This window comes from Peromyscus maniculatus, chromosome 9 (assembly GCF_049852395.1).
Source record: "Peromyscus maniculatus bairdii isolate BWxNUB_F1_BW_parent chromosome 9, HU_Pman_BW_mat_3.1, whole genome shotgun sequence".
NCBI lineage: Eukaryota > Metazoa > Chordata > Mammalia > Rodentia > Cricetidae > Peromyscus > Peromyscus maniculatus.
In genome coordinates, this window is record NC_134860.1 from 37,259,671 (window position 1) to 37,287,279 (window position 27,609).

At 43.7% G+C, this 27,609-nt stretch overlaps 1 protein-coding gene across 21 annotated transcripts in view; it reads left to right on the plus strand.

Annotated features, from left to right (window-relative positions):
- The window catches only part of Kcnma1 (potassium calcium-activated channel subfamily M alpha 1), a 710,535-nt gene that overhangs the window by 641,928 nt on the left and 40,998 nt on the right, over positions 1 to 27,609 (plus strand). For all 21 annotated transcript variants that reach the window (XM_076544629.1, XM_076544630.1, XM_076544631.1 and 18 more), the window contains one exon: positions 2,711 to 2,903. In XM_076544629.1, coding sequence (XP_076400744.1) covers positions 2,711 to 2,903 — 193 coding nt within the window. The remainder of the gene's footprint in view (positions 1 to 2,710; positions 2,904 to 27,609) is intronic.

Genomic DNA, 27,609 nt, shown 5'->3' on the forward strand with positions numbered 1-27,609 from the left:
TAAGTGTTATAATGTGTTAAAGAATCTCGTAGGGGGCTATCTACAGTCAGCATGCCTGTGTAGCCAGCTCTATGTGTCTTCCATAAGGCTCCCATCTAAAAGTGTGAGAAACATTAGACAGGTCTCCTTTGGATGCACGACAAAAACCTGACTGTTTTAATGTATACATGTAGTTAAAGATGGTCACTGTTAACAATTCACTCACTGGACAAGCATCCACATATACTGTACATACATTGCTAAATTTAGAAATATGATCATTTGAATATTCCTTTCTGTCATTATCATCTTACATCTGCTATTCCATGTGATCCCTTGACCTATGATGTTAACTCTGTAAAAAGTGAACTAACCAGCTGGGTGCAGAGTGTATGTGTGTATGTGGGGCTTGTGGTGCAACCTTTGGTATTTGTGTGTATGTGTGTGTTTCCTTCTGTGTGTTCCCATCCATATTTACTCACCTTGTTCTGCAAGTCGGGATGAGTCTCATATTTACAGAGCCTTTACAACCCCCCCTCACATTTAGCACACCTAAGCACAGTGGATTGGTACATTATAAGCCGTGATCCATGTCTTCATTTTTTAAAGTGTGGCATTCATATAAGGGCAGCCCAGAGAAACACAAAAGCTTTCTGTGTTCTTTGTTGGTATTCTTGAGGTTTGAAATCATGTTGTCTACAACTGGGCATGGGTTCCCTTAAAGTACAATTGCTGCTGGATTTCCTACAAGGTGAAAATTAAAAGAATATGGACATAGACCGCTGTTGTTTATACATAGCAATGTGATACAGAAAGTTGGTCACAATTTTGTACCACAAGATCATAGAAGATGGGTTTCTCTCCTTCTCCCAAGACACTGCTCCAGTGCCTGGATCAGGACCTTCCCTGTACCTATGGCCTTGTATGCCCTTGCTCTATGGCTCCACTTTGTAGCAACATTTAGGAGCCCTGGAATAGAGTCATGACATTCACTGAGTCAGAAGAAGAGTTGATGGGCTCCATAATGTTATCCAGATCCTATTTTTTTTTTTTTTTTTTTTTTTTTTTTTTTGGTTTTTCGAGACAGGGTTTCTCTGTGTAGCTTTGCGCCTTTTCCTGGAGCTCGCTTGGTAGCCCAGGCTGGCCTCGAACTCACAGAGATCCGCCTGGCTCTGCCTCCCGAGTGCTGGGATTAAAGGCGTGCGCCACCACCGCCTGGCTTCCAGATCCTATTTTTTCAAAGTCCATCTAGTGATGAGAACAAGAGGAGATGCATACAGCAGCTGGAAAACACTTGGCCAATACAGGCTGTAGGTTGAAGGCAACTGGGGTGTCCATATACACAAGGAGAAGCTTAAATCAACCTAGAGTATCAACGATACTAATGGCTGGATAGGACTCCCAAAATAATGCTGTATGGCTATTGGGTGCTCTGACATGGGATGCTCCAGGTATCTCTACTGGGACATCCTTGGGAGGTCAGTGTCTGAGAGTGCTGGTCCTATCTTTCTATCATATCTATGGTTGCTCTCCATCATTAACCTTGAATCTGCAAAGGTTTGTCTGTCTCACATTGTTATGGAGTTTTAAAAAAAAGAACTCTGTTTACTGGCTTATTTATTTTTAATTGCACCAGTAATATACAAATCTGTTCTTGTTATAAAATATTCAAACAATATAGAAGTATATAAAGTCAAAAGCAAACTTTCCACTTCATCCTTTCCTCTCCCAGAGGTAATTACTGTTATTAGTTTAGTGTATAGTTTTTTCTGAGTTTTCTCTTTGAATTTGCATACATTTATAAATATATAATTTTTACTTCAAGGAGCTTCATTTTTTTCTAAATAAATGGGGTTATACTTTTTTAATTGTTCTAGATCCCCACCTCCCTACCACTTACTAATTCCTTTATCTTGCAGATTATTCCAACTCGCTGAGTACATGGAGGGCTAGCTCTGGCTGCACTTGTCAGTACACTCTTCAATTGTATGGGTGTCCAAAAAATATGTTTAATCTCTCTTATGTTGCTGGATAACTATGTCCTTTCCTTGGCTTTCTTTCTCTTGCTGGAAAATATGTATTGCAATTTTATGGCCCAAAGCTTGCTCTCTCCCCTTTGCACGACGCCCACTAATTCCACTGGCTCCCCCAGCCTCCTGACTGAGCAGAGCCACGAGCCTCCCTCATCACCACCCTGCTCCGCGGATTTCCCCATGACTGCTTTGGAGATTCTAGCCGGCTGTGCTGTCTTTTGCCAGAGACAGAAGTGACCTGCTATTAAATAAACAGGCATTTGAAACCCACCCCCTCGTTATGTTCTGAAAGGCAGAGGTTGCCACAGGACAGTTACTTAAATCAAGACAATTTCCAGGCAGGAGGAAGATGTAGACCCTGGCATTATTCGTCTCGCGTTTGTTAGTAATAGCTTGATTGAGTATTGAGAGCTGGCCTGAAATGCTGCCATCAGCACCGACTACCCTTTAGATTAGCGTACGGCCCTTAGTCCCTGAAATGTAGTTAGGCCAGCTTAATGTCAAGACATAAAAAAGATACTTGTTAAATAATGTCCCAAAGCTCTGGCTCAATCTTTAATTTGTTTTTATTTCTCTCTCTCTCTCTCTCTCTCTCTCTCTCTCTCTCTCTCTCTCTCTCTCTCTCTCCCCCTCTCTCCCTCCCTTCCCCTCCCTCCCTCCCTCCCTCCCTTTCCCTCCTCCCCCCCCCAATGCCAAAGGGTACACCATTAAGTCGGGCTGACTTAAGGGCTGTCAACATCAACCTCTGTGACATGTGCGTTATCCTGTCAGCCAATCAGAATAATATTGATGATACTTCGCTTCAGGACAAGGAATGCATCTTGGCGTCACTCAACATCAAATCTATGCAGTTTGATGACAGCATCGGGGTCTTGCAGGCTAATTCCCAAGGTAAGGACGGCCTGTAATACTTCTCTGCTGTGCTATGGGGGACAGGGGCTGGCAAGAGGGATATCCTTCACTCAGTAATTCAAAGGGGCTCACATCAGCCTGTCTGGCAGTGAAACCTGTGGTGGCCACAATGGCTTACAGAGGCGCATCTGTTCTTCCTGCCATCTGGAGATGGAGACCTGAACCCTGATATATGTCTCCCTTGCCCAGTTTGTTGCCTTTTGAAGCAATAAAAGAGTCTCTTTGCAAACAATCGGCTTTATGACCAGGGTCACTGCCGAAGTGCCAGAGCAATTCGAAGATGCCAGCTGCAGAATTCTCTTCCCCTCCCCTGTGAGTACTTTTCCATTGAAAACTTCAAAATGGGGGTGTTAAGCTTTGCAACAGTTAGGGTCACATCCAAGACTCTGCTGACCCAAGGGTGGAGATCTCTAAAGCGTAGGGATGGGGTCGACACATGAAGTCAGGTAGCAAGGAGTGATGCTTGCTGGCCTGTGCATTTTCCTGTAGGAGGCCCAGAGGCCTTAAAGGACACACAGCTGCCTTTTCTCTTGGCCCCAGTCTTCCCTGTCATTTGCTCTGGGATCCTGGACAGGTGGTTTCAGGTAAAGATGCCATTTTTGTAGTCTCCGGCAATTGGCATAGCAAGTAGCCCCATAATGAGTGGCCTTGGAAATCAGCAAGGATAGGAGATGAAATATTTCCCTCTGAATGGCAGCTCTATGTGGGTCATGCAGGGCCTACTGGATGGGTATGGTTGACAGCTGAATGGGGGGCCCTTACTCCCATCATTCCAAGCCCCCAAGGACTGCATGTGCTGGGGTAGAAAGGTCCTTATTGGTGGCTGGGTACAGCTCCATATACAGGCCTTTCTGGAAACTCAACTGGATGGTGGAGCTAAGACCTTGGAGCTCTCCGATCTTTGAGCAACCCAGCATTACTATCCACTTCTAGCTTCTGCTCAGTGTTGTCGCAGAACCAAAACACCACAGTACCTGAGAAACCTCTCTGGTGCAGGTTCTCTTCTTTGCGCTTTCTCTAGGGGAGAGCTGGCCAGGGAAAGAGGAGTGCTGAGGTGGGATGAGGAAGTGAAAGAGAAGGAGAGGCCTTAATACTTTGCAGTGGGACCCTGAGCAGCTGGGAAATTCAAAGCCACTCTTGGAGGAGTGTCCTGAGAGTCAGTGGCCTTGCTGCTGGGCACTGGGTGAAGAGGCAGGGCCTTCCCCTGGGGTCTTGAGAGTCACAGCAGCTTTAGGTCAAGCTGGAATACCACCCATTTTGCTCTTGCCTGTGGAGTGGTGAATCAGGGCCTCCTTGACTTGGGTTTCTGCAACTCTTCTGAAGGCTGGATCAGTCTCTAACTCTTGCTGAGTCATTTCCAGCTTCCATCTTTTTCTCACATAACCTTGCCAGGGGCCTAATTTTGATCTCTCCATTCCACCATCCTGCCTGATACTCCCCAATGTAAAACTTGGCTCACCTGTGTGAGACAGCAACATGCCAAGGCCTTAAGAGACACCCTGAGTTCTGCCGGGCTGCACACACAGGATATAGAACTTGCCTCCTGCCCAGCTTGTCTGGGAGCACTGGGGAGAAAGGATGTGAAAAGACAATAGACTGACCTTCCTGAGGGTGAATGAAGCTAGCTGGTATGTGGTATCTGCCTTTAAGCCCCTGCTCTTTAATTTGTCTTCCTCACCTTCACCCTGGTGTGAGCATCACCTGGGGCAGCTTGTTGGAGATGCATCTTCTCGTGGCCCATCTCACACTACCTGTCAGATCTGCATTCTAATGAGATCCCTGGGTGACTGGTACAAGCTGCTCTAAAGCTGTTGAAATCTTCACACTAACAAACCCAGTGCACTGAACGTGTTGAACAGCTCGTTCCGACATGCCTCCTGTCCTGGGGAGGGGGATGGCAAGGGAACTGGAAACATTTGAAAGGAGCAGTTGTCCCTGTGGGTAGAGATGCTGAGAACAGAAAAAGGCAGGGAAACCTTTCCTTTCCCCTGCCCGTCTGTGTCCCCAATGCCTGCAGATGTATGACAGTGCCCCAGTGTGTAGTTACATGTGCACTTGACACAGGCGTTCCACCCGTCCAGCTCCTTTAAACTTCGTCCTACCTCGAATTCTGTATGATGTCCATACTGACAAAATGCCCCCTTTCCCCTGCGCCCAAAGGCCTTGATATTAAGAAAATCAGGAATAAGCGAAGAGAGTAAGTTTTAGCAAGAGATATGGAGGGAGAAGCGACATTCCTTTTTCTCTCGGCAGAAGGAAGGGGTATCTTTCTTTTGTGTGTGAATGTGCACATGCGGTGGCAGTCTGATGTTTGACCCTCAGCTGTTTGTGTATTGAAGTGCTAACCTTGGATGGGATGGTCTGGAAAGGTGAGAACTTGAGGAGGTGACTAGGTCATGAAGACAGTGCTCTTGAAAGGGATTGGTACCTGTATAAGAGAGACCTTAGAAAGACCCAGCATTCCCACTGCCATGGGGAGAGGAAGGAAGAACGCACCATTTATGAATCAGAAAGCCTTGACTGGGGATGTCTCAGCATCCTGAATAGCGAGAAGGGGCTCTCTGTTGTCAATGTCCAACAGTTACCGTCCAGTGTTTGTTCTAGTGGCCTGAATGGCTGAAGGTACATCAAGAGCAGAGAAAGGCAAAGGATGAGGTGCAGGCCTGGCAGGCAGCATTTCTCTGAGCCTTGGGTCAACAGCAGAACTGAGCAGGTGGCTTGTAGCAGCCAGCAGTCAGCTCTCCCAAGGACACAGTATGGAAACTCTTGGTCTCCAACCTTTATCCCACTTTTCTTTTTCACTCTGTCTCCTCCTAGACTGTCATTGGGCTCTGCATCACTTCTGGTATCACTCTGATATCCCACTGATGATGGTCCAATGGTGGTTCACAACACCAAAAAGTGGCTCTTCCTCACTGCTTACCTCTAGAGCTCACCCTGTACTGTTCTTTGAGTTCCTTTTAGCCTTGCACTAGATAGGGGAGCTGAATGTCCCTGCTGTTTCAGCTCTCTAAGACCTCTTTGACTAGCTGGTGTTCCCAGTGGCCTCAGACACTTGCTTCTCCATCCAGGTATTTGGCAGGTCCACACTCCAAGGGAGGCTGGAATAACAGGCAACAAAGGCATGACGTTGTTCTTTGCATTTGGGAAGCATATCTTACATCCTCCGAGTGAAAACCATAGAGATTTCTAGCACCTGCCAGGCCAGGTTCATCATGATGTGTCCTGTGGTCCTTGACAAAACCCCACAACTACCTCAACCCAGGCATGAGCCATGTTTTCATTTTTCCAGAACCCAGCTGGGTCCAGAAATTGTTGTGCTCGTGTGGCAGCGTGCTCTTGTAACCATGTGGGAAGTTGTTCTAAAGTGCTACAATTGAACAAGAAAAGGGGCTATAACATTGAGGAACTCCAGCCTCCATGGGGAGAATTGGTGTCTGTGCACTTGCCAGGGCGTACTATCTGGTCTCCTCTTTTTTTTTTTTCTATCTTCCCTTTCAGTGTCGCTTCTCTAGCCCACATGGTGTCAGAACTGACCCAGCTTAGGGATTCTGGACCAGACACTTTCTGAAAAGAGGAGATGTGATGGCTGGTTGTCACAAACAATTACAGCGAAAGGTGGCGTATTCCATGTGGGAGGGTAGATCCGACATGACATTTGGGTCTATGAGATGCAGTTTTAATATACAGCAGGCAAAACTGCAGTGACAATTACATAAAGCAGGTGAAGCTGCTTCTTGCTGGTCAGCAAACATCAGCTCAGAACCACTTTACAGCTCTTTACCAGCAACTAAGTGCCTTTATTTACAGAGTGCCTGTCACTTCCCTTTGGTTGGAGAGCTGGTGTATTATTTAGCACGCATTTATCTGGGGAAAACACTTCAATTTAAATCAGCTGGTACAATAGTGCCTCTCGCCAGCCAGTTTCCCGTGGTTCTAAAAGACAAGAAAGGACTCTGCTCTTCCCAAGAGTGCGTTCAGGGTGCGTTCTCAGAGGGCCTCTGGAATCAGTACCTAAAAAGACTTGCTCCTTTTCTGTTTTGTTTTGTTTTAAGTATAAAAATGTGAAATGAGCATCTTAGACCTAATTTTTGCTTCTGGTCAAGGCTTCTCTTAAGGAAAAGAAAGGACTAAGTATGTGTCCCCCGTGCACCAGTCACTCCACAGAAAAACAAAAAATGGCTTGGATTCAGCCTCTCACTAGTGACAAGGAGCTCAGTTCGTGGAGGACAATGACAGTACAAGTCAAGGAGGACCAGGTTAGCAAGAGAGGAACACAGAGTGGAGGGGGAGCATTTGTCCCTATCCCCATGTCTTCAGAAGTCTTCCCAAAGGAGCAGACAGCCGGGCATGCGTCGAACGCATGTGGCTGTACAGCTCTCGCGGAAGACCTGGTGTGCACGCGATGGAGGAACTGAACGTTCCCTCTTATTCCATTTTAATGAAGTTTAACTTCAGCAGTAGCCACTGCTCTTCTTATTGCTATGACAAAGTATCAGACAAAAAGCAACTGCAAGAAGGAAGGGGTTGTTTGGGCTTATGGTTTGTGGGGAGATACTCCATTATGGTCAGGAAGGCATGGCGGCAGGAACAGGAGGCCAGTGGGTCATGTTGTACCTGCAATCCAGAAACAGAGAGTGAACAGAAAGAGTGAAGACTTAGAGAAAAACCCTAAGGCCCACCCCCAGTGATCTTCCCCCAGCAAGGCTTTACCTCCTAATGGTCCCACCATCAGGGGACAAGTGAATAAACACATGAGCCTAAGGGATGAGGGATGGTTCATTTCACCTTTAAACTATAAGAAATGGTTCTGTGTGGTTAGTGGCTATGTAACTGGGCTGCTTAGCCTGAGAAGGTAGCTTCATGTTTTGCTAAGGGTTTGGATTGGGAGAAGTCATCAAAGGTTTGACATATCAGGGCAATTATAAATCCATCTTTGAAAAAAACACAGCTTGACCATGGCTAAAGGTGGGAAGTGATGCAGGCAGGACATTGTGGCAAAGGGTTCTTGTGAAACGGGATGGGGCTCAGTGTGTAGCTCCATGAATCAAGGCGGATGTGGAGGTGGAGCTGAAGTACAGAAAAGAGTTGTGGAGGACTGTGGTGGAGGAGGAGATGGTGGGTAAGGAGCTGGGGATGGTTTTTAGGGATGCCTACTAGATGATGGCCATGCAACTAAGAAGAGAAGACCAAGGAAGAGACATGGGCTGGGGAAGAAGAAGAAGAATTTAGTCCTGATCACTTTGAACCTGTGAGGACCAAGAGGAACCCTAAAGTTGGCCTGCACAGCCTACAGTGTTACCTCGGCGCTTAGGTAAAGAGTAGAAGGTGCTTTGGCTTTGGATGGAGGTTCATATGAAGCAAAAGATTCCATTATTTGACAGGATGCAGATGCTCTTCCATTTATAATGGGGTTATACCCAAGTAGACCCATCAAAGTGGAAACAGATCCCTCAGGCCAAAGAGATGGTTCCTCTGGTAAAGACTCACAGCACGAGCTTGATAATCTGAGTTTGATTTGACTTGAACAGCTGGATGCAGTGGCATATGTCTGTGGTCCCAGCACTCCAATAGCAGGATGAGAGGCAGAGATGGGAGAAGCAGCTAGAAGTTCATGGACTAACTTGCCTGAATTACATGTGTTTTGTACATGCAGCAGTTTGATGATCTCTCTTTTCCTTGCATATTTTTGGATCATGTTAACCTTCTCAGGACTTGAAAAAAATTCAAATGGAGGAAAAAGTGGCAGGGAAATGATGTGGGAGCATCGGGCTGTGTTTCCTGCCCACTGGCTCTATTTGATAACCTTGCTTCGGTCACCCTCTCTAAGTGATAAGTACAGGTATTAGTTACCTAGCACACAGCTTTGGAAGGTGACACAGCTGAGATCCAACATGGCCTTGATATTTACCCCAAAGCCAACAGGATCTGTCCTTGAGGCGAGCTGAGTCTCTGTAGGAAGGATTTCCCTCTGTGTTTCAATGCCTGGGCTATGTCTGAATGCTAGTTTTAAAGGGCCTTCCTTATTCTCTTCCTGCTGTAGGGCTCTGCATTTGTGTGATTCATGCTTCGTGTCTTATATGAGTCAGTCCAATTCCACAAGCACCTTTTATGTCCCAGAGTGTGTGGTAGGCATTGTTGGTGAGATGGTGAACATAAGACTCGTTCCCGGTCTGACCCCTTCTTCTACAAATAGCGAACTCGGAAAGAGAGACACTTGGGAAAACTGCACAGATTATAGCAGGTGGAGACAAAAGAATGAGAGAGAGAGAGAGAGAGAGAGAGAGAGAGAGAGAGAGAGAGAGAGAGAGAGAAGAGGGGAACAAGGAGTGAGGCACAGGGAATGCATTTGAGGGGTACTGACAAGCATGACTCAGCTAGAGTATGAGATATTTATGATGATAGAAAGAGATAAGCCTAAATGTAGATGGTGCTTTTAAGTAATTTCTTCACTTTTGGATTAGGAAGGGGTAAATAATGTTGCATGAGTTTATGAGCTAAAATGCTATAAAGTTCAGTAGACATTGGGGAGCTGTAGAAGGTTTCGTAGAGAGTGATGGGATTGGGCTTGTGCTTTAAGGAGATTGATCTGGCAGCCCCATAAAGCCTTCTTTAGAACCAAAAAGGAAAAGAATGCAGGAACACTAGGCAGGATGTGTTTATCAAGAGCAGTGGTTCTCACCTTTTTAATGCTTCGACCCTTTAATGGAGTTCCTCACATTGTGGTGACTCCCAACCATAAATGACTTTTGTTGCAACTTCAGAACTGTCATTTTGCTGCTGTTTATGTAGTGTACCTATGTAAATTTGCTACTGTGATGTAATGTAAATATCTGTGTTTCTTAATTGCCTTAGGCAACCCCTGTAAAGAGTATTTTGACCAACAGGTCGAGAACCACTGATCTAGAAGGAAGACTGAGGCTTTGAAGTGGAAAAAGCAGGAAGGTTGTAGCAAGCAGCACTACAGAGTCTGCAAGGATGAGTTGTCTCCATGACATTCTCATTGAGGTCAGAGACGCTCATCACCCCCGGAGGCTTGCAGAGTGGCACAGGGCCTGTGAGAAAGCAGCGTTGGGAGGGCTGGGTTCAGGCAGGGTTCATTACCTCAAGAACCTGATGGAACATCAAGGTGGGGCTGAAAACTAATGGGGAAAGTGACCTCTTGAATGCAGGAGATGCTCACACCTACAGAGAAGGCCTCTTGTTATGCTCTAGAAATGATGGAGAGTATCAGAGAGAAGCAGTGGAGATGAACAGTGACGGAGGACCACCTTAGATAGAGGGAGCCAAGGGGACTATTGCTTGTAGCTGAGGAATCATAAGCTGAGTCCAGAACCCCAAAATGCCAGCAAGGAGCACAAAAATCAAACCCCAGCTTTCAAATTTTCTACCTATACTGTGCTTTATTTTATTTCGTTTTTTGAGATAGAGTCTCATGTATCCTAGTCTTGCCTAATGACCTTGATCTTCCTCCTCCTCCTCTCTCTCTCTCTCTCTCATACACACACACACACACACACACACACACACACACACACACACACACACACACCTGTTTGTCCAGCCTTTCATTATCTGAACCCATAGTGACTTCTTCTATTTTCCCTCTGGGAGGGATGCCATGGATTAAGACCCTTAGCTCACTGGATGACAAATGCAGGCTTCTTGAGGAGTTTACCAAGCTGGAACTCAGGGACAGAGCTCACAGGAAGGAAGAGATTGGGTCATTCTTGCTGGTGAAAGTCCAATTTATTGGGAGCAGTGATCATTTCATCCTTGTCAGCAGAAGGATATGTCAGAAGCCATGAAGAGTTAAAAGGGGGAAAGGGGGGCTGGAGAGATGGCTCAGCGTTTAAGAGCACTGGCTGTTCTTCCAGAGGTCCTCAGTTCAATTCCCAGCAACCACATGGTGGCTCACAACCATCCATAAAAGGGGGAAAGGGACAAACAAAATAATGGTGTGAAGGGGACAGCTGGAATGAGGAAAACCAGGACAACAAGCCGCTTACCAAATGGTTGATGAGCAGGTTAAAGGTTCATTGTATCTTGGGTCCCATTGCACAAAGACCAGGACTGTCAGCTAATAATGAAAAGAGAACTGTTTTGTTTTGTTTTTACCTAACATAAGGAATCCATTCCCAGGAAACAGAACTGGAGCTGCAGAGATGGTGAGCATCTTCTCCTCATGTACTAAAGGAAAGTTACTGGCCACCATGATCTCTGTGATGAGAGGCAGATTGAATGAGAGGAGCCCCGTGGTCCCTTATAACTGAAGTCTCTGGAATTTCCTTGGTTTTTATTACACAGGGGTCTGCATTTTATATGTTCTGTAGCCTTGCTCCAGAGGGAGAGTTGTGGTGTTTGGCAGGACTGGGGTCACGGGTCTCTTAGTGGAGGTGTTCACATCCTTCCTGAAGGGTGCCGTCTTTGTGTCCAAAGCTGCAGTGTGGCCAGTGCAGGCAAGCATCTGCACATCTGGTGTTTCCATTAGAGTGACAGACCACCCCGGCCCCGACTCCAGGTCACTACTCTTCAACACCTGCCTTCTTCCCACTTCTTTCTGTTCGTCTGCTTCGCTGGGCCTGGCTTCCTGCACACGCAGATCGCAGACACACCTTATGCCCATTTCCTCCTACCCAGCCTCCCTCTCTGAAATCAGAGAAGCATTTTTTCAGCTGCTCCTGTATAGCATTTCATTACCACAATATTCTCTCTCAATTCCGAAGTGGCAGTGGGGGAACGCCGTTTCTCTTTATGCCCACTGAACGAACGGAGCTCGGCACTAAAATATTGTCCTTCCGTTGGAACTGAAATGGCTGTTGGCTCCCATCCCAAAAACCAGAAAGACAATTCTACTTAACTGTTTAGAGATTTATACATACCACACTGGAGTAGCCTCTAGGTAGTAACTTTAGATACCCAGCCCAATAATTTTCTTTTATTGGTTTGTGATTTAGATCCTATTTGGAATCCTCTATAATAAGAGTAGTACATTTCATTAAAAAAGCTTACTAAACAATAAAGAAAAGTCTGGCTTAGGGCTCTGAGAGGGTCTCAAGCACAGAGAGGGGCCTGCCCCGTTAACATTTCTTCTGCAGACTTCCCAAGATGAATCTCAGCCCGCTAGTGCTGATATGTTTGGTAAAGAAGCAGTTGCAGCTACTCTGTAAATGGCTCCAAGTTAGGGGAATTTTTCCTGCACAGCATATTTCATCACATGAAAGAGCCTCTTAAGACCGGCCCTTCCTGTTCCGGCGATACATCCCTAGTGAGAGAAACAAGGGTTGACCAGAGCCATTGCAACGGGAGACTGGGAAGTGTGGACCACCTTCGGAACTGTGCTGGGTACCTTCCAAACATGAAGTGTGTGTGTGTGTGTGTGTGTGTGTGTGTGTGTGTGTGTGTGTGTGTGTGTGTATACATGTGAACATGCAGGATGTGGTTATACATATATGCACCTGTAGGGACATGTGCAAGAAGATCAGAGGCCAACATCAGTTATCTTCCTAAATTGCTCTCCTTCTTTGATTGTGAGCCATGGTCTCTCATTGAACCTGGAGCTCATACCTGGGTTGGTTGGTTGGTTTTTATCTGGGGTGCTATGGATCTGAACCCAGATCTTCATACTTATGCTTCAAGCGTGTTACCAGTGGAGCCATCTCCTCTATTCCAAAGGTCTCTCTTAGTGGATGAAAATGGAAAGAAGTTAAAAAATAGGAAAATCATTTTTTTCTTCCAACTGTGTACATTGCAGGTTGGCTTCCCTGTGCAGAATGTGCCTAGCCTGGGCCAACAGAGTCAAAGGGAATCTTAGCTTCAGAGACGGGAAACAGATGTGGCAAAGTGTTGGGAAGGGACTTTATGCATTGCCTAAGCATCAGGCTGTCACATGTTAGCTGACTCCTGCAAATGTGTGTGCCCCATCCATGCTTCTTTTAAAAATTGTGACTTCTTTCTGTCTAGTTCAGGTGAGCCCTGCACCCCCACTTTTCACATACAATATTCTATAATCGCCCTGGAAGCCTGTTGAGGCAGAGGTTACACTCTTCATTTTAAAGATGAGAAAGTGAGGTTCAGACAAACTAAGCCCCTTCCAATGTCCGAGTTAGTCAAGAACAAACATGGAGCTGGTTCCCAGACTGATGATGGTAAAGACGGCGTTTTTCTGACCACACCAACCTGCTTGCTCCCATTAAGACAAGTGTTACCTGTGTTCTGATAAGAAAGGGCCTTGACTTTGTGTATCTACTTTTAGGGGTTTTCCTTGAGGTTAAACATTCCAGGGAAGAAAGTATTCAAATACCTTGCCCCTAAATTGCCTTTGTTTCCAAAGGGCCGAAGAGTGTCTTGAATCCTTTTTTTGTCTCAATGAATCTTTTGTGGGGTGGTAGTCCCTGGCTCTTCCTACCACAGCAAGAAGTCCTGGGAAATTTTTTGGGTTGAGTCTTTTGCTCCACCAGTTGTACAGACAAGAGCAGAGGTGGAGGAAATACGCAGCATTATGCTGAGTCTGGCTTCCTGAAGAATAGATTTGTCTGAACAGGTTTTTTGTCCCCAATGAATATGGATTGGATGAGCTGTGGAGCAGGCTTACTAAAGTGATTGTCATGCAAACTCGAAGGCCTGTGTGATCCCAGGACCTATGTGAAACAGACGGATGTGGTGGCTTGCATTTGTAATTCCAGTGCTGGGAAGAAGAGAAAAGGGGATCCCTGGGGCTCAGTGTCAGGCTAGCCCACCTAGCCTAGTCAGCAAGCCTCAAGCCAATCAATAGGCCCTGCTCCAAAAACAAGGCAGATGGCACTTGAAGAACGACACCAGAGATTGGTCTCTGGCCTCCACACACAGGCATGTACACACACACACACACACACACACACACACACACACACACACGATCACCCCAACACAATGAGCACACACATGTGTATACATATACACTTAAATGGATTGACTATGGAGATGTCAGAAAAAGTATGGAACATTTGAGGCTTGGCTTTTACTTTCTTTTGTAGAGAAATGTTCAAAATATTCTAGGCTTATCTGCAGATTCTGCTTCCCAGGTAGAAGGCTCAGTAGAAAGCACCAGGTGAAAATGAGCATGAGCTTCTATTTCCCAGAGCCTCCATATGCAGTTCCAGAAATGGTCCAGATAAATGGTGTGTGGACTCCATGCAAAGTTATATAGTCAAAGAAGACAGAGGAAGTCTGTTATCCTATGGATTCTGTCTCTGTTCTATCCCCACACCCTTTCTTTCTCTTTCTCCCTTCTCTCCCTCCCTCCCTCCTCCCACCATTGACATTCTGGATAAGGGAGGACTGTGGATCAACCAACAGTTCTTTTCTGTGAACCAGTTTCCCTTACACTTAATGCTTTTCTCTTACACTTGAGGTTAACATCTCTGTTCGTGTCATCATGAATCTAATGGGAGCTCTACAGACAGAAGTGACAGAGACATGTACAATAAGTTGTATGGCATCATTTAGATGCACATAATTAATGATATTGGGTTTGGTACATTCCAGAGCACCCTGTAAATTTCCTAATGTGAGCCATTTGTAACTTCCTGCGACATGATTTAATCCACATGCTGGAAATAGCATGTGTGCCTCAAGCTAGCAAGTGAGCATGCCAACCGTCGAATGCATTTTCGCCTCTATCTGTTCTCTTACCAGCAAAAACTCATGCGGAGTTCTCAAGCCTTTGTTTCTTTTCTCCTAAGTGGCCCTGCAAAGAAGGCATCTAATTTACAAATGACTTTAGTTTGGGAATTTTGAAAGCACTTAAAGATATTGATGAGCTTTAAATGCTTCAATTGAATTTTATGGAAAAAATATATTCCGGAAGAAAACATACTCCCCGCTTTCTAGACAAATGTATCTGTCATTGAGCATCTTGTTACACGTGTCTAGTAAAGATTTTCTACCAGGTATCTTAAGGCCATGCAGATGGTATGGTGTCATGTGACATGCCATGAGATGTCAGAGGTTGCTTTGGGTTGCAATCAAGTTTAATCAGAGCATGTGTTAGTTACTTTTGGATGAATAGCTTGGGTTCAAATCTATCTCTGCCACTTACTAGGCCTAGACAAACCCTTCAATCTCTCTGTGTCTCCTTTTTCTTATGGAGCATCCTAGCTGCCTCTGGGTCAAGTTGCTATCAGAGTGAAATCAATGTCTGGGCCTTTCTAGTATCCTCACAGTACCTTTAAGTAAGTCAGAAAACAAGTTTCTCTTTTGTCAAGATATCTCACTTTTCTCTGTTGAGTTGATTCAGGTTAGTTTTTCATTATTGAATTGTACTGGGGATGTTGACTGCTAACCAGATACCTGGGTATCAAGTAATTTCCTTCATTTTGCACAGTACCTTTTCATTTGTTTGGTGGTTTCCCTTGCTGTACCAGAAGCTTTTTAGTGTCCACCAATCCCACTGATGTATTTTTGCTTTTGTTACCAAAGCCTTATAAGTTTTAGTCAAAACCAACAAATTGCTGAAGTCCACATCAAAGAGTAGCTTCCCCTTCTTGTCTTCTGAGAGTTCACACTTTAGGTCTTAAACTCAAGTCTATACAATTTCAGGTTAATTTTTGTATGTAGGATAGGAAAAAGGTCCAATTTCATTCTCTTGCAATTGAAAATCCAGTTTTCATTATGTATTTATTGAAGAGACTGTCCTGTCTCCATGATGCCTTGGTGCCTTGCTTACAGGTTAGTCAATCATGTATGGGTGGGTGTGTTTTTGAATGAACCTACTGGCATTCAACCTTAGCTACACAATGCAATCACCTCAATGATCTGTAAGAAATTTTGAGCTGCTCAGGCCACATTCCAAAACAATTATATCAGACACTGGACGTAGGATGCATCCTTCAGTGACTCCAACATGAAGTCCAGGTTGAGAAGCACTCGTCCAGTCCCTGCCTTTCCCAGGATTACTGTTTCCAAACCGCATATCAGAGTTGATGATTCATGGAAGTTTGCTCTCATAGAACTGGCAGCCTCGTGCGGGTGATGGCCAGGAAGTTTGGATGACTTGTACCAAACTTCATTAAAATGCAAGTATAATGAGACCTAAATTTTGATTCACAAACTTCCGTGTGGTTTCTGGTCCACCCTACACATCCTGATCAAAGAGAGCAGAAAAAAGCAACCAGCGAGTTGCCACTTGGGAGCCCCACACAGATTGGCACAAGTAGTTCTTTGAATACCTGATTGGCACAGGGGACGGGAAGAATTCTGAAAATGAGTCAGATCACATGACTGAAGGCAAGCAAGAAGGGTAAATGCTGAGAGCATCATGGTTGAGGTTTCACACTTAAACCTACTTTTAATAGGCCCCTGGGTGATTATAAATTCACGGTGGCTTTCCTTTTATTGTGATTATGGGAGGGCTATTCTGCACTGCTGAAGAGTATTTCTCATCTATTTATTTGCATTTAGGATACTGAGGAATTAAAGGGGGAAAAACAACTTTTTGCAAGGAGCATTAATTATATGCCACGCAAGGAAGCAATTGTGTCTATGTTATGAAATATTAAATCAAAATGCCTCCCATTCTCACATGTCCCAGAGATAAATACAGCCGTATTTTGAGGCCCCTCTCGGAGCTGTTTTGCCTGCAAATTTATTGTTTTGTCTCCATTTTCAGAAAGCCCTGTTTTCTGTGAAGTATAGCACTCTAGGTAGTTTTTAAGGCACAAAGTCCTCCAGAGTCGCCTATGTTGGTAACAACTCTTATGTAGATGGCACACGGGGGATGGTGGGTTGATCGGCTCCTTTAAGATGACAAATGGGCGGAGAGGGTTATTGTCTTTGATTGCAAGCCTTACATCATCTGTATGTAGGAATAAGAGGGCCATACTTTATCTTTAGCCATTTTATAAATATTTAAGTCCTTATAGTTGCCTAAAGATATTAAAGCATATTTTACAGTAGTCGGAGTATAAATATTATATATAGCACAAGATACCAAAGTCATTTAATGAATTCATAATTTTCAGTTCACATTTATTGGAATGTGTTTTATGTTCTAAAAATCCCATTTAAAAAATAAGATCTCATTCTGCTCCCTGACAACATACCCAGCTTTGGCCAGCATTTGGGGTGGGGCCTTCGTCCTGCTCTGCAGAGGAGGCTTTCCCTTAGAAAGCTGGCAGACAGGAAGTAGGGCCATGGGGAAATATTCCCTCAATCTTTCAGCTTAAAAATATTCATCTAATATTCTTTGAACAAACACTTTTGTCTTATATAGTATCTCAAAGAGAAAAAAAAAAAATTGAGATAGTGTCCTGATGTGGTCCAGCTGACTTTGAACCGCCTTGATCCTCCTGCCTCCACTTCCTAAGCACTAGGGTTTGCAGGCGTATACTACCATACTTGGCTGAAAGAGAAAACTCTTTTTCTGATTATCTTCCCGAGGAGGGAAGAGTCAAGGTGAAGTTTGAAGTTATCCTCTCCTCCCTTCCCCAGCTCCCTTGTTTGTAAACAGGAAGGGGAGCAAGCGTCACCAGGGCCCTGTGGTGACTCCAGGGCTTGATTTGGACCAAGGCTTCCCAGTGCATTCTGAACAGTTCTCTCTAGCAGAAAGAGTTCCTGGTGGGTTGTGTTTCTTTGGTTTTGGGGATTGTTTGTTTTGTGGTTTTGCTTTCTCTCCTGTTCCTTGATGCAGGGGAGTGGCATGTAGAATCTAACTGCACGTCTTTTCAATTTTCCAGCGAAATATAAAGACTTTCCTCTTTAATATTTTACAAAGTTTCTCCAGCTCCCAGCGGGAGTCCATGCTGGGTAATGTTTGCTAATTACCAACAACAAAACTAGACATACAGGGCTGGTAAATTACCTGACCCTTTCCATTTTAATGAGACAACAAGGATTTCACCAAGTGATGTTGTTTCGCTGGTTAATGGTGTCAGCAATGTTGTAATTGTGGGTGGAGACACATTAGCCGAACTGCCACATGTAGAAAGGGCTTTCTCTCAACAAGCCCTTTGGAGACTAACGCCATATAATCATTAAGCCTGTGTCGTTTGCATGCTGCTAATCACTTACTTTATTATCCCTCGTATCCATTGTCTTTCTTTAATTGCTCTTTAAATTAAAATTAAAAATAGTTTGAAAGCTCTCAATGGCTGGAATAGCATCTTGATTATGAAGATAACTTCAGGAAATTCAGGGGCTGGTGATCTATGGCCAGGATTAGGAGAGTCCTACAGCCGAGCGCTGCTGTGCTCAAGGCCTCAGGGGCCTAATTGTGGCAGTTTCTCTTTCTTTAGCCCATACTGTTTGTTTAATAAATGGTTATTTATGGCCTTTTTTGCCATTAGAGAAACTTCTAAGAAAGTACATTCTTTTCATAGGTCTGGGCGCTAAGCAAAGGGGTAAAAATGAATGGAAAAAACTCTCACACATGAGTTTGTGAGAACATCCTAGGACACTCAGTTCCCGTGCTAGTTTATTCTGGGGGTGCATACTTTTAACATTTGGGCTCTTGAAAGAGGCGTGCACCTTAGAGCTGAGAGGGGCCTTAGAGTCGTTCCCACAGATGAAGGAACTGAGGCCATCCTAATCAATGGCCACAACTATAACCACAGGGCAGCAAATGAACATGCTTTGTTAGTGGAATATATGCAGGACCCCTGGAGGGAGAGGGGACCATCCCTGAAGGCTGCTCTTGAGAGATAATATGGTTCTGTGCCTAGGGATGCAATTTACCAGCTGCTTGGTTGTCACAGTACAACGTGTGTCTCTTGGATGTATGTATCAGTATGTTGATAGGTGTCTATGTACTACCTTAAAAAACAGATGGAAAGCTAACTCCAATGAGATCTCTGCGGTCATTGCTGACTATTGAGTGACCAAACTGAGACTTAAAAATATTCTAGTGTTATACACAATGCGGCGCTCATACTGAGGGAGATTTGGAACATTGCTTATGCCTCATTTTAAAAATGGGAATATCAAGAATAATCTGTGTTGAATACCCATATGGATTCCCTGAGAGTTGGAGGTTGATCTTGGACTAAAATCCATGCCTTTAGTTTTCTGCGTCAGCTTCATAACCAAGTTTTGATGAATAATAACTAGTTAAGAATAATAAGTAGTTAAAGTTAATAGTAAGTAGTTAAAGAGGCTGGGGGAATAGCTTAGTCAGTGAAGTGCTTACCATGTAAGCATGAGGATCTGAGTTGAATCCCCAGAAGCCATCTAAAGAAGCCAGCCCTGTGGAATTAGAAACAGAGGATCCCTGGAGCTTTCTGGATGGCCAGCCTAGCTTAATTAGTGAATTCTAGGTCAATGAGAGACCCTGCATCAAATAAAACAAGGTAGATGGCATCTTGACGAAAGACCTGGTACTGACCCATAGCTTACATATACACTTGCACACGCAAACACACACATAACCATGCGCACATATGCATACACATACGAGAAGTTAACATTTAGAAATACTATTGTGTTAAAAGTTTGCTTCTGTTACCAACCCATTTGTAATCTTCATGGCATGTTACTATTCCATTTACAGATGAAGACCCTGAGGCACAGAAATTAAGCAAATTGCCCGAGCCCACAAACTAGAAACTGAAAGAGGCCAGGCTCGAGAATCAGTCTATTGTGGCTCATTTCTGATTGTGGGTCATGGTCAAAGTGTAGTTAGTGCTTATGCTGCACATGGGGCAGGGGGGTGGAGTGGACTCTCAGGATTAAACTAGCACCATCCATACCCTCTTGTGGTAAAAACTTTTATGTGTGCACCCAGGCACACCCCTGTGCTTTCAAGATCCAAAAACCAGTTATACACTTATCCTGAAGCATAACCATATATGCAGAATATCCTTTATCCCTTAAAAGAAAAAAAAAAATGCTTTCAATTGAAAAACTGTTAAATGCTTGGCACCTCAGCGTCTTTCTTGGCTATGTACCTTTTCTCTAGGACAGTGGTTCTCAACCTTCCTAATGCTGCGATCCTTTAACACAGTTCCTCATGTTATTTATGGTAACCCCCAACTGTAAAATTATTTTTGTTACTGCTTCATAACTGTAATTTTGCTACTGTTATGCATAATATAAATATCTTATATGCAGGATGGTCTTAGGTCTTGGGTCTCACAACCCATCAGTTGAGAACCATTGCTCTTAGACCTTTCAGGGATAGCTGACTGAGGGTTGTCAGTGATGGGTATCTGCTTTTCTGAATTATGTGGCCAATCCATTGGCCATCTGGTAAACCCGTCCTTTACAGCTACTTAACTATCTTTGTGTTTAAGATACTGTTGCTTGGTTGAGTTTCCTTGTGTGGTTTTGCTGCGTTGGCTATTGGTTCACACTAAACAAAACAACTGGGGCCCATTTGCTATTTGGTAGTTTTAAATGTATAAGGACATTTGAACTCCGTGACAAATGCTGGGAAACAAAGCCTACGGCCCCGAGAACGCAAAGGGACTGTTTATAATGAAAAGGTGGTTACATTTCCACTCAATCTATCACTTTAATGAGCTCTTTGTATTTCTTTGATTAATGTTCACAAAAGGGGGAGAAAAAATTGATGTAATGGAAACAAAATGCTATATAATCTTGGCAGCAGGCAGGAGGATTTCTATGTGTTTTATTAGCACCCACGTCATATCACCCTCTTGCAAATGCATTTGTCTGCATGTGCCCTGCCATAGCAAACCACCAGTTTACTGGAAATACAATCCGTCATGAAAGATGAGACCTTCTATGAGGAGCCAAATGTCCTTTGTCCTGTTATGGTGGCAGGAAGAGGAAGAGCTTCCCAGAGCAGGGACAAAGAATAACTAATCGTGGAGAAAAGTCAGATCTGGTCTCTGCTGTATTGAAATGAAGGGTCCACTAGGTAACTGACAATCAGGAGGAGTAGATGGAAGATGCTTAAGCACATATGAACATCAGCACACAGTAAGTTCCTTCTTCGAACGTCAGTCTCTTAGAATGATCTTCTGAATCCTAGGGCTCAGCAATTGCCATGTCAGCAAAGCTACTCTCAGTGCATAAAGACAACACCCACACAAGGCTTTGAGATCACAGGGTTCTTTTTGCATTTGGTTAATTTTTAATTTTTAAATTGTCTCTTACTATCTAAATGAAGGATACTCATTTTAGAACATTTAAGAGCTCATACAAGTAATATTTAGGAAGGCATGGTATAATTACAAGTTTCCTGTGTGTATTTGTATGTGTGTATGTGTGAATGTATGGGTCTGTGTGTGTGTGTGTGTGTGCATGCATATGGAAGCCAGAGAGCAACCTCATGCTTCCCCAGACACTTTCCAATGTTCCCTTTTTTTTTTTTTTTTTTTTTTTTTTTTTTTGAGATGGAGTTCCTTACTAGCTGGGAACTCTTGAGGAAGGCCAGGCTAGCTGAAGACCTGCCTTCTCCAGCACTGATTTTACAAATGCGTGTCACCACGCCCAAGTGTTTCACATGGCTTCTGGGGATTGGAATCCTGTCTTCCTGTTTCCAAGTCAAGCATTTTACTGACTGTGCCATCCCGCTAGGGCTGGCTAAGGAGCTTTATAATTTCACCGCTCAAACACAAGAAATTGACAGATTATTGTTTCCATAGATATAAATACTTCTTTTACCTTCAAAAATGGATGAAACATTTGTTTTTAATGCCCTTAAGTATTTTTCTGCAACATGTCTTTTGGATGAATCCTTAACACAATTGATTTCCTAAGGCTTGACATTCATGTTGTTCAATGTTGTTCAGGAACTGTGAAGACAAAAAACACTATAGCAAGTAATTAATATAAGGGAATGATGGCTGTACACGTATTTTATCAAAGCAAAATCGTTTCTAACAAAGGGCAGGTAAAATTTTAAGTCCCCTGACTCATGTTGACAAAGTACATCTTGTTTTAGAGTTGTAAAATGCAGGAGGAGGAAGCGAGACAAAGAATAGATAAGCTGTAGACAATCCTGTGACACTATCCTTGCGTACAGGAAGACCTCTGACCCGGGGGATGCTAGGCTTCGTTCCAAATCTGTGGTTCTAGGTGTATTTCAACAGTGACTGTTTGTCCTGCCTGCCTCCTTCCCTCCCTCTCCCACTTCTTCCCTTCTGCCCCTCTTCATGCCTTCATCAGCCCTTCAGAGACAAATACTAGTCCATACATTCTTTAATGAGAGAGACTTCTTGAGGGGTGGTGCTTTTTTTTTTTTTTAACTTCATTTTATGTGCATTGGTGTGAAGGTGTCACATACCCTGGAACTGGAGAGCTCTGAGCTGCCATGTGGGTGCTCGGAATTGAACCTAGGTCCTCTGGAAGAGTAGCCAGTGCTCTTAACCACTGAGCAGTCTCTCCAGCCCCTGGGGTGACTCTTGACAACACATTGGTTTTATGTGTGTGAGATTTCTCTGAGTGCTGAATCTATCTTACAAAGAATAAAGAATGCTGGGCAAACAGCTTTAGAGAAGGTTCCTTGATTGGCTGGTTTCAGTGGCTTTGCTTTGAATCAGATCCCAGATGCAAAGTGGAAAAAGCATCAGGCATTTTTTTATTTTTATTTTTATTTTTGCATCAGCTCCCTAAAGTGCCAATGAAATGCAGTCTCTACAAAAAAAATCACAGCATGAAACAGATGTCCGTGCGACTTACTGCAAGTAGAAAGAATTGGGGCAGGGGCACCAGCCCAGATTGTGTCACTGGTCACAAGCATGTGGGAAACTGATTGAAGAAGAAGTCATTTGATAGAACAACCCATAGCATGGGCTAGAAAGATGACTCAGTGGTTCAGAGTGCTTGCTGTTCTTTCCGAGGCCCTGACTCTGTTCCTAGCACTCACACCAGGCAGCTCCCAACTGCCTGTAACTCCAGCTCCAGATCTGATACTCTCTTTGGCTTCTGCAGGCACCTTCACACAGGTGGCCTACACTCACATAGCTAGACACACATATATGTAATTAATAATACATTTTTTTAAAAAGAAAAGAAATCAGTGACATATAAACCATTCTGTGGGGATTTTTCCTAGTGATTGCACTAGTTGGGGCCATTGGGTGTAATAGAAATCCAAATGAGAACGCTTAACTAGTCAGATGTCAGAGCTCTGCTTAATTTTTCATTTTTCATGTCCTGATTAATTTAAATTTTCCCTGTCTCATTCATCCCCAGGCGGACTAGTAAATACTAGTGAACATTGCAGCCCCAGTTTAGAGTCCTCTGGCTGTGTACTCTTCAGTGTGTGTGTGTGTGTGTGTGTGTGTGTGTCTGTGTGTGTGTGTGTGTCTGTGTCTGTGTGTGTGTGTGTGTGTGTGTATTCCTATGTGTGTGCCCATAATGTGGCAGGCAGAGGTTGATATTAAGTGTCTTGCTTGATTGCTCTTCATTTTAATTTATGAGAGGGCTCCTGGTTGGAGGCTCTGGCCACCCAGGGCTGCAAACCAGAAAGTGGTCAGTTGGAGTCACCTTTGGGCAATGTCAAGAGAACTTGTCACCTCGGTAAATAATCTCTTTTTAATTTTTTTTAACTGCACAAATCCTTGACGCCAGACTCCAGCATTGGAAGCCATTGAAAAAGCTGTGAAAAATATATACATCTATTGCAAGGTTAACCAAAAGTTCTTCTTTTTGACAGGAATTTTCTGGTAGCTCTTCCCAAAAATCTCTTTCCTCAACCAACCCTATAGACATGGGTTATTTCTGCCCCTCCAAGTTAGAATGCAATTGCTCCTCTCCAACATGGAATTTTCTTTACTTGGGCTGCTGATAAATTTGTTGGCATACCCACTGCAGAAATAACTGCTGTGGCTATTACTGTAGTTGCTCAGGGGAGCTATTCAGATGCCTCATTTATTGGAGCTTAATAGATTAAAAGTCTAAATTGAGTCTCATGATATAAGCCTAATCAAGTTCTAATCTGCATAATTTTCCCATAAGCAGCAATGGGAAATTTGGATAATTGATGTTTCAGGAGTTGCCAATCATGTGTTAAATAGCACTGGTGCATTTACTTATCAAAATATTTTTATTGATCCTCACTTCATCTGACATTTGGTTTGGGGATTTTTTTTTCTTGCTGGCATTAACAGAAAATCTAATTCATCTCGTAGATGATGTAACATGAGATGTTTCTCTTGATTTTTAACATGTCTTTATAGATCATTTTTAACGGTGATCTTTCCTTTTACAACTTCATATTGAATACCTGTCTTAGCGAACCTCCATGACTGGGCCTAATTTATTTCCCTAGTTTAACGTAGCATATGGATTTCTAACCATCATTTATATGCACACAATAAAAGATAATTTGGCTCACCCTTCGAGCCAATTCCTTTATGTTAAATCTATGGGGATGGGGGAGGCACTTACCTTCATTTCTCCATCTAGTCTAAGGGAGGTGATTGATAAGAATTTCCATCTCCCTCTCTCCCTGGAAAGGCTTGGGGATTTAACTAGGGAAGATTTAGGAAGTACTTTGTGTTTCCCCCATGGAAAAGTACTGTACTAAAGCATTTATTATACATACTGAGCTGTGCATGCTGCTACACCAAAGCAGGTTAAGCCTGACTGCAATGGGTCCCAGTTGTTATGCACTATTGTTTAAAAGTGAAAACAATAAAAAAAGTTAGACTGACTTGTGTCTCAAACTTGCTTGCCAGGGTTGAGGAAAGAGGTAAGGGAGAGGGAGAGAGAGAGAGAGAGAGAGAGAGAGAGAGAGAGAGAGAAGAGAAGAGAAGAGAAGAGAAGAGAAGAGAAGAGAAGAGAAGAGAAGAGAAGAGAAGAGAAGAGAAGAGAAGAGAAGAGAAGAGAAGAGAAGATAGAAGAGAGAGGGAGAGGGAGAGGGAGAGGGAGAGGGAGAGGGAGAGGGAGAGGGAGAGGGAGAGGGAGAGGGAGAGGGAGAGGGAGAGGGAGAGGGAGAGGGAGAGGGAGAGGGAGAGGGAGAAAGAGAGGAGAGAGAGAGAGAGGGCATCACACAGCTACACAGCCATGCCATGGAGTTCACCACTGGATTATCTGTTATACATGGACTCTTTTTTTTTTTTTTTTTTCTTTTTGGTTTTTTCGAGACAGGGTTTCTCTGTGTAGCTTTGCGCCTTTCCTGGAACTCACTTGGTAGCCCAGGCTGGCCTCGAACTCACAGAGATCCACCTGCCTCTGCCTCCCAAGTGCTGGGATTAAAGGCGTGCGCCACCACCGCCCGGCCTATACATGGACTCTTAAGTCAGACTATCTGACTGTGGCTCCCAGATCTCAACTACTCAACTCTTCCCAGTACCATTTTCCTTTTCTAAAAGTGATAATATTAACTGGTCTCTCAGCTCATACAGTTGTGAGGCGCCATCATTGGAATGAGCCACGAAAGCACCTTGGGCACCGTCTGGTGCACAGTGAGAAGCAAGGGTTAGTTTAGAGGAGCCTGGAAGCAGGTTTGGTTTAGACCTGAGACCTGCTAACCAGATCTGACATCCCTGAGGCACACTGCCTACCCTCTCTATGGGTCATGAATGGGCTCTAGTTTCTTCTTCAACAAAGGCGTATTTATTTAGGATGGTTGTGAGAAGCTAGGTTGTGAGAACACAGTGCCCCTGCCATGCTATCCCAGTCTTCCTTCATCATTCTCAGTTACAGTAATCAGTGATCTCTACGGCATCCTTCCCTTTGCCTTGAAGCCCGTAAGAGAGTGACACTGGGCCTTTGCTCCTTTCTAGCACCCTCAGCCTGCATTGCTCCACAGAGCTCTTTTCTGGTTGACTAGTTTGGCTGAGTCATAAATAACTTGTGCCTGGTCTCTTAGATGCAGCAAAACCCAGCATGCATGTATACACCATCAGTCAGAAATAATTAACTTTTTTTTGCATGCTTATACTCAGTTCTTTTTCTACTTTTTTAATTCAAGAGTAATTTTGTACTTTTTGAGATTACAATTAGATCACAACATTTCTCCCTTACCTTTCTACCCTCCAAGCCCTCTCATATGTATATAAATACCCTTCCCCTACTTGCCTTCAAATTCATGGCCTTTAAAAAATTAATTGTTATTGTATGAATATATGCATATACATATATATTCCTAAATATAACCTGTTCAGTTGGTATAATGCTACCTATCTGTATGTTTTTAGGGCTGACCATTTGGCACTGGAAACCACTGGCATGCTCTTCCCTAGGGAGGACCGGTGCTCACATTCCTAGCTTTCTTTAGTTGCCTATAGTTCTTAGCACAGGGTTAAGGCCTCATAGACTTCTCTCCATACAGTTTGGCTTGTCCATTGGTGTCATACTTGTTCAGTTCACTTTTGGGCAAACATGTTGGTAGAACTTCATGAGTATAACTTCTGACTTTCCTAGGAGACATAACCTCACAGCAAATGTCCTGATCCTCTGACTCTTACAATCTTTCCACCCCCTCGTCCTCAATGTTCCCTGAGCCTTAGGTGTGGGAGGAAACAACATTCTAATCAATGAAAACCTTGATGTCACCTTTTCCTGTCTTTTCTCTTAGCTCTTGGTAGGAACCATCTAAGTTCTTGTGTTAAATTCTTTCATTCCAAGCCACCCTCGCTAAAGTACAATGCTCTGAACTTTTCACTAACTAATACACCACCTTCCTCTCTTCTCTCTGGCTGAGACTTCACTTGCTCAGCCTATGAAACAACCAGTATCCAGAGAAGGTCAGCTGTGGCTGATCCTTCCATTCAGTCCAGCAGGGATGATGTGTCCAGAACATAGGTGCCAGACAAAAAAAAAAAAAAAAAAAAAACAGAATGATAAAGACAGTTTCAGGAGCCCAAAGAACAAATAACTTCCAATTAAAGGGGGCCAGAAATTAAGTCTAGAAAAGAGAAATTTCTAGAAGGGATCAGCAGTTGCTTTTTGGAATTAACTGCCTTTCCTGTGAGAAGCTGGCCACCAGCTTCCTATAAATCTGAAGAAAACCTTAGCCTTCCCAATATCCAGATTCCTTCTTGAGATGTTCCCAGATATCTTATTATTATTACTATTTATTGTTGTTGTTATTATTATTATTGCAGGACTAATCTATTTATAACAAAAACACATGCTATGATTCTCATTAGTTTTCTAAGACAAATTCTTCTTTAGAAAAATCTATTAAATGCTTTTCAGTTCTTTACCCATAGGAAAGGGTCTTGGCAGATGCTCGTCCTCTCCACAGGTATTTGTTGTGTATCTAGTATAACATTGTCATTGGTGGACAGCATTTTTGAGTGCTTACTTCATCCTAAGTATGGCACATTTTACCTTAGCCTTCCATATTCCCTGTATAAGGGATACTTTTGATGAAGAATCAGAGACCTGGAGAGATTATTAACTGTGCTGTGCTTATATCTACAAAGCCAACCCAAGTCATGTGTATTGTCCTCTCTAAGGGGACATTATGGAAGAGGAGACAGAAAGAATGTGAGAGCCTGGAAATAAGAAGGGATGTGAAATAACATCTTCTCTGCAAAACTCAGCCATTGTGTCATAGACTCAGAGCAGCTATAGACGCCTGTACAAGAATGGACCAATCAAGAGTCAGGCATGCATCGAGGCAGGACTCAGAGCTCTACACCCTCAGAAGCCAATCAACAATCAGGCATGCATGGATGTGAGACTCAGAGTTCTACCCCTCGTGGACCAAGCAACAGTCAGGCATGCATGAAGGCGAGACTCAGAGCTCTACCCTTCACTACTGAACTACTTGTTTCTGGTAGATTCA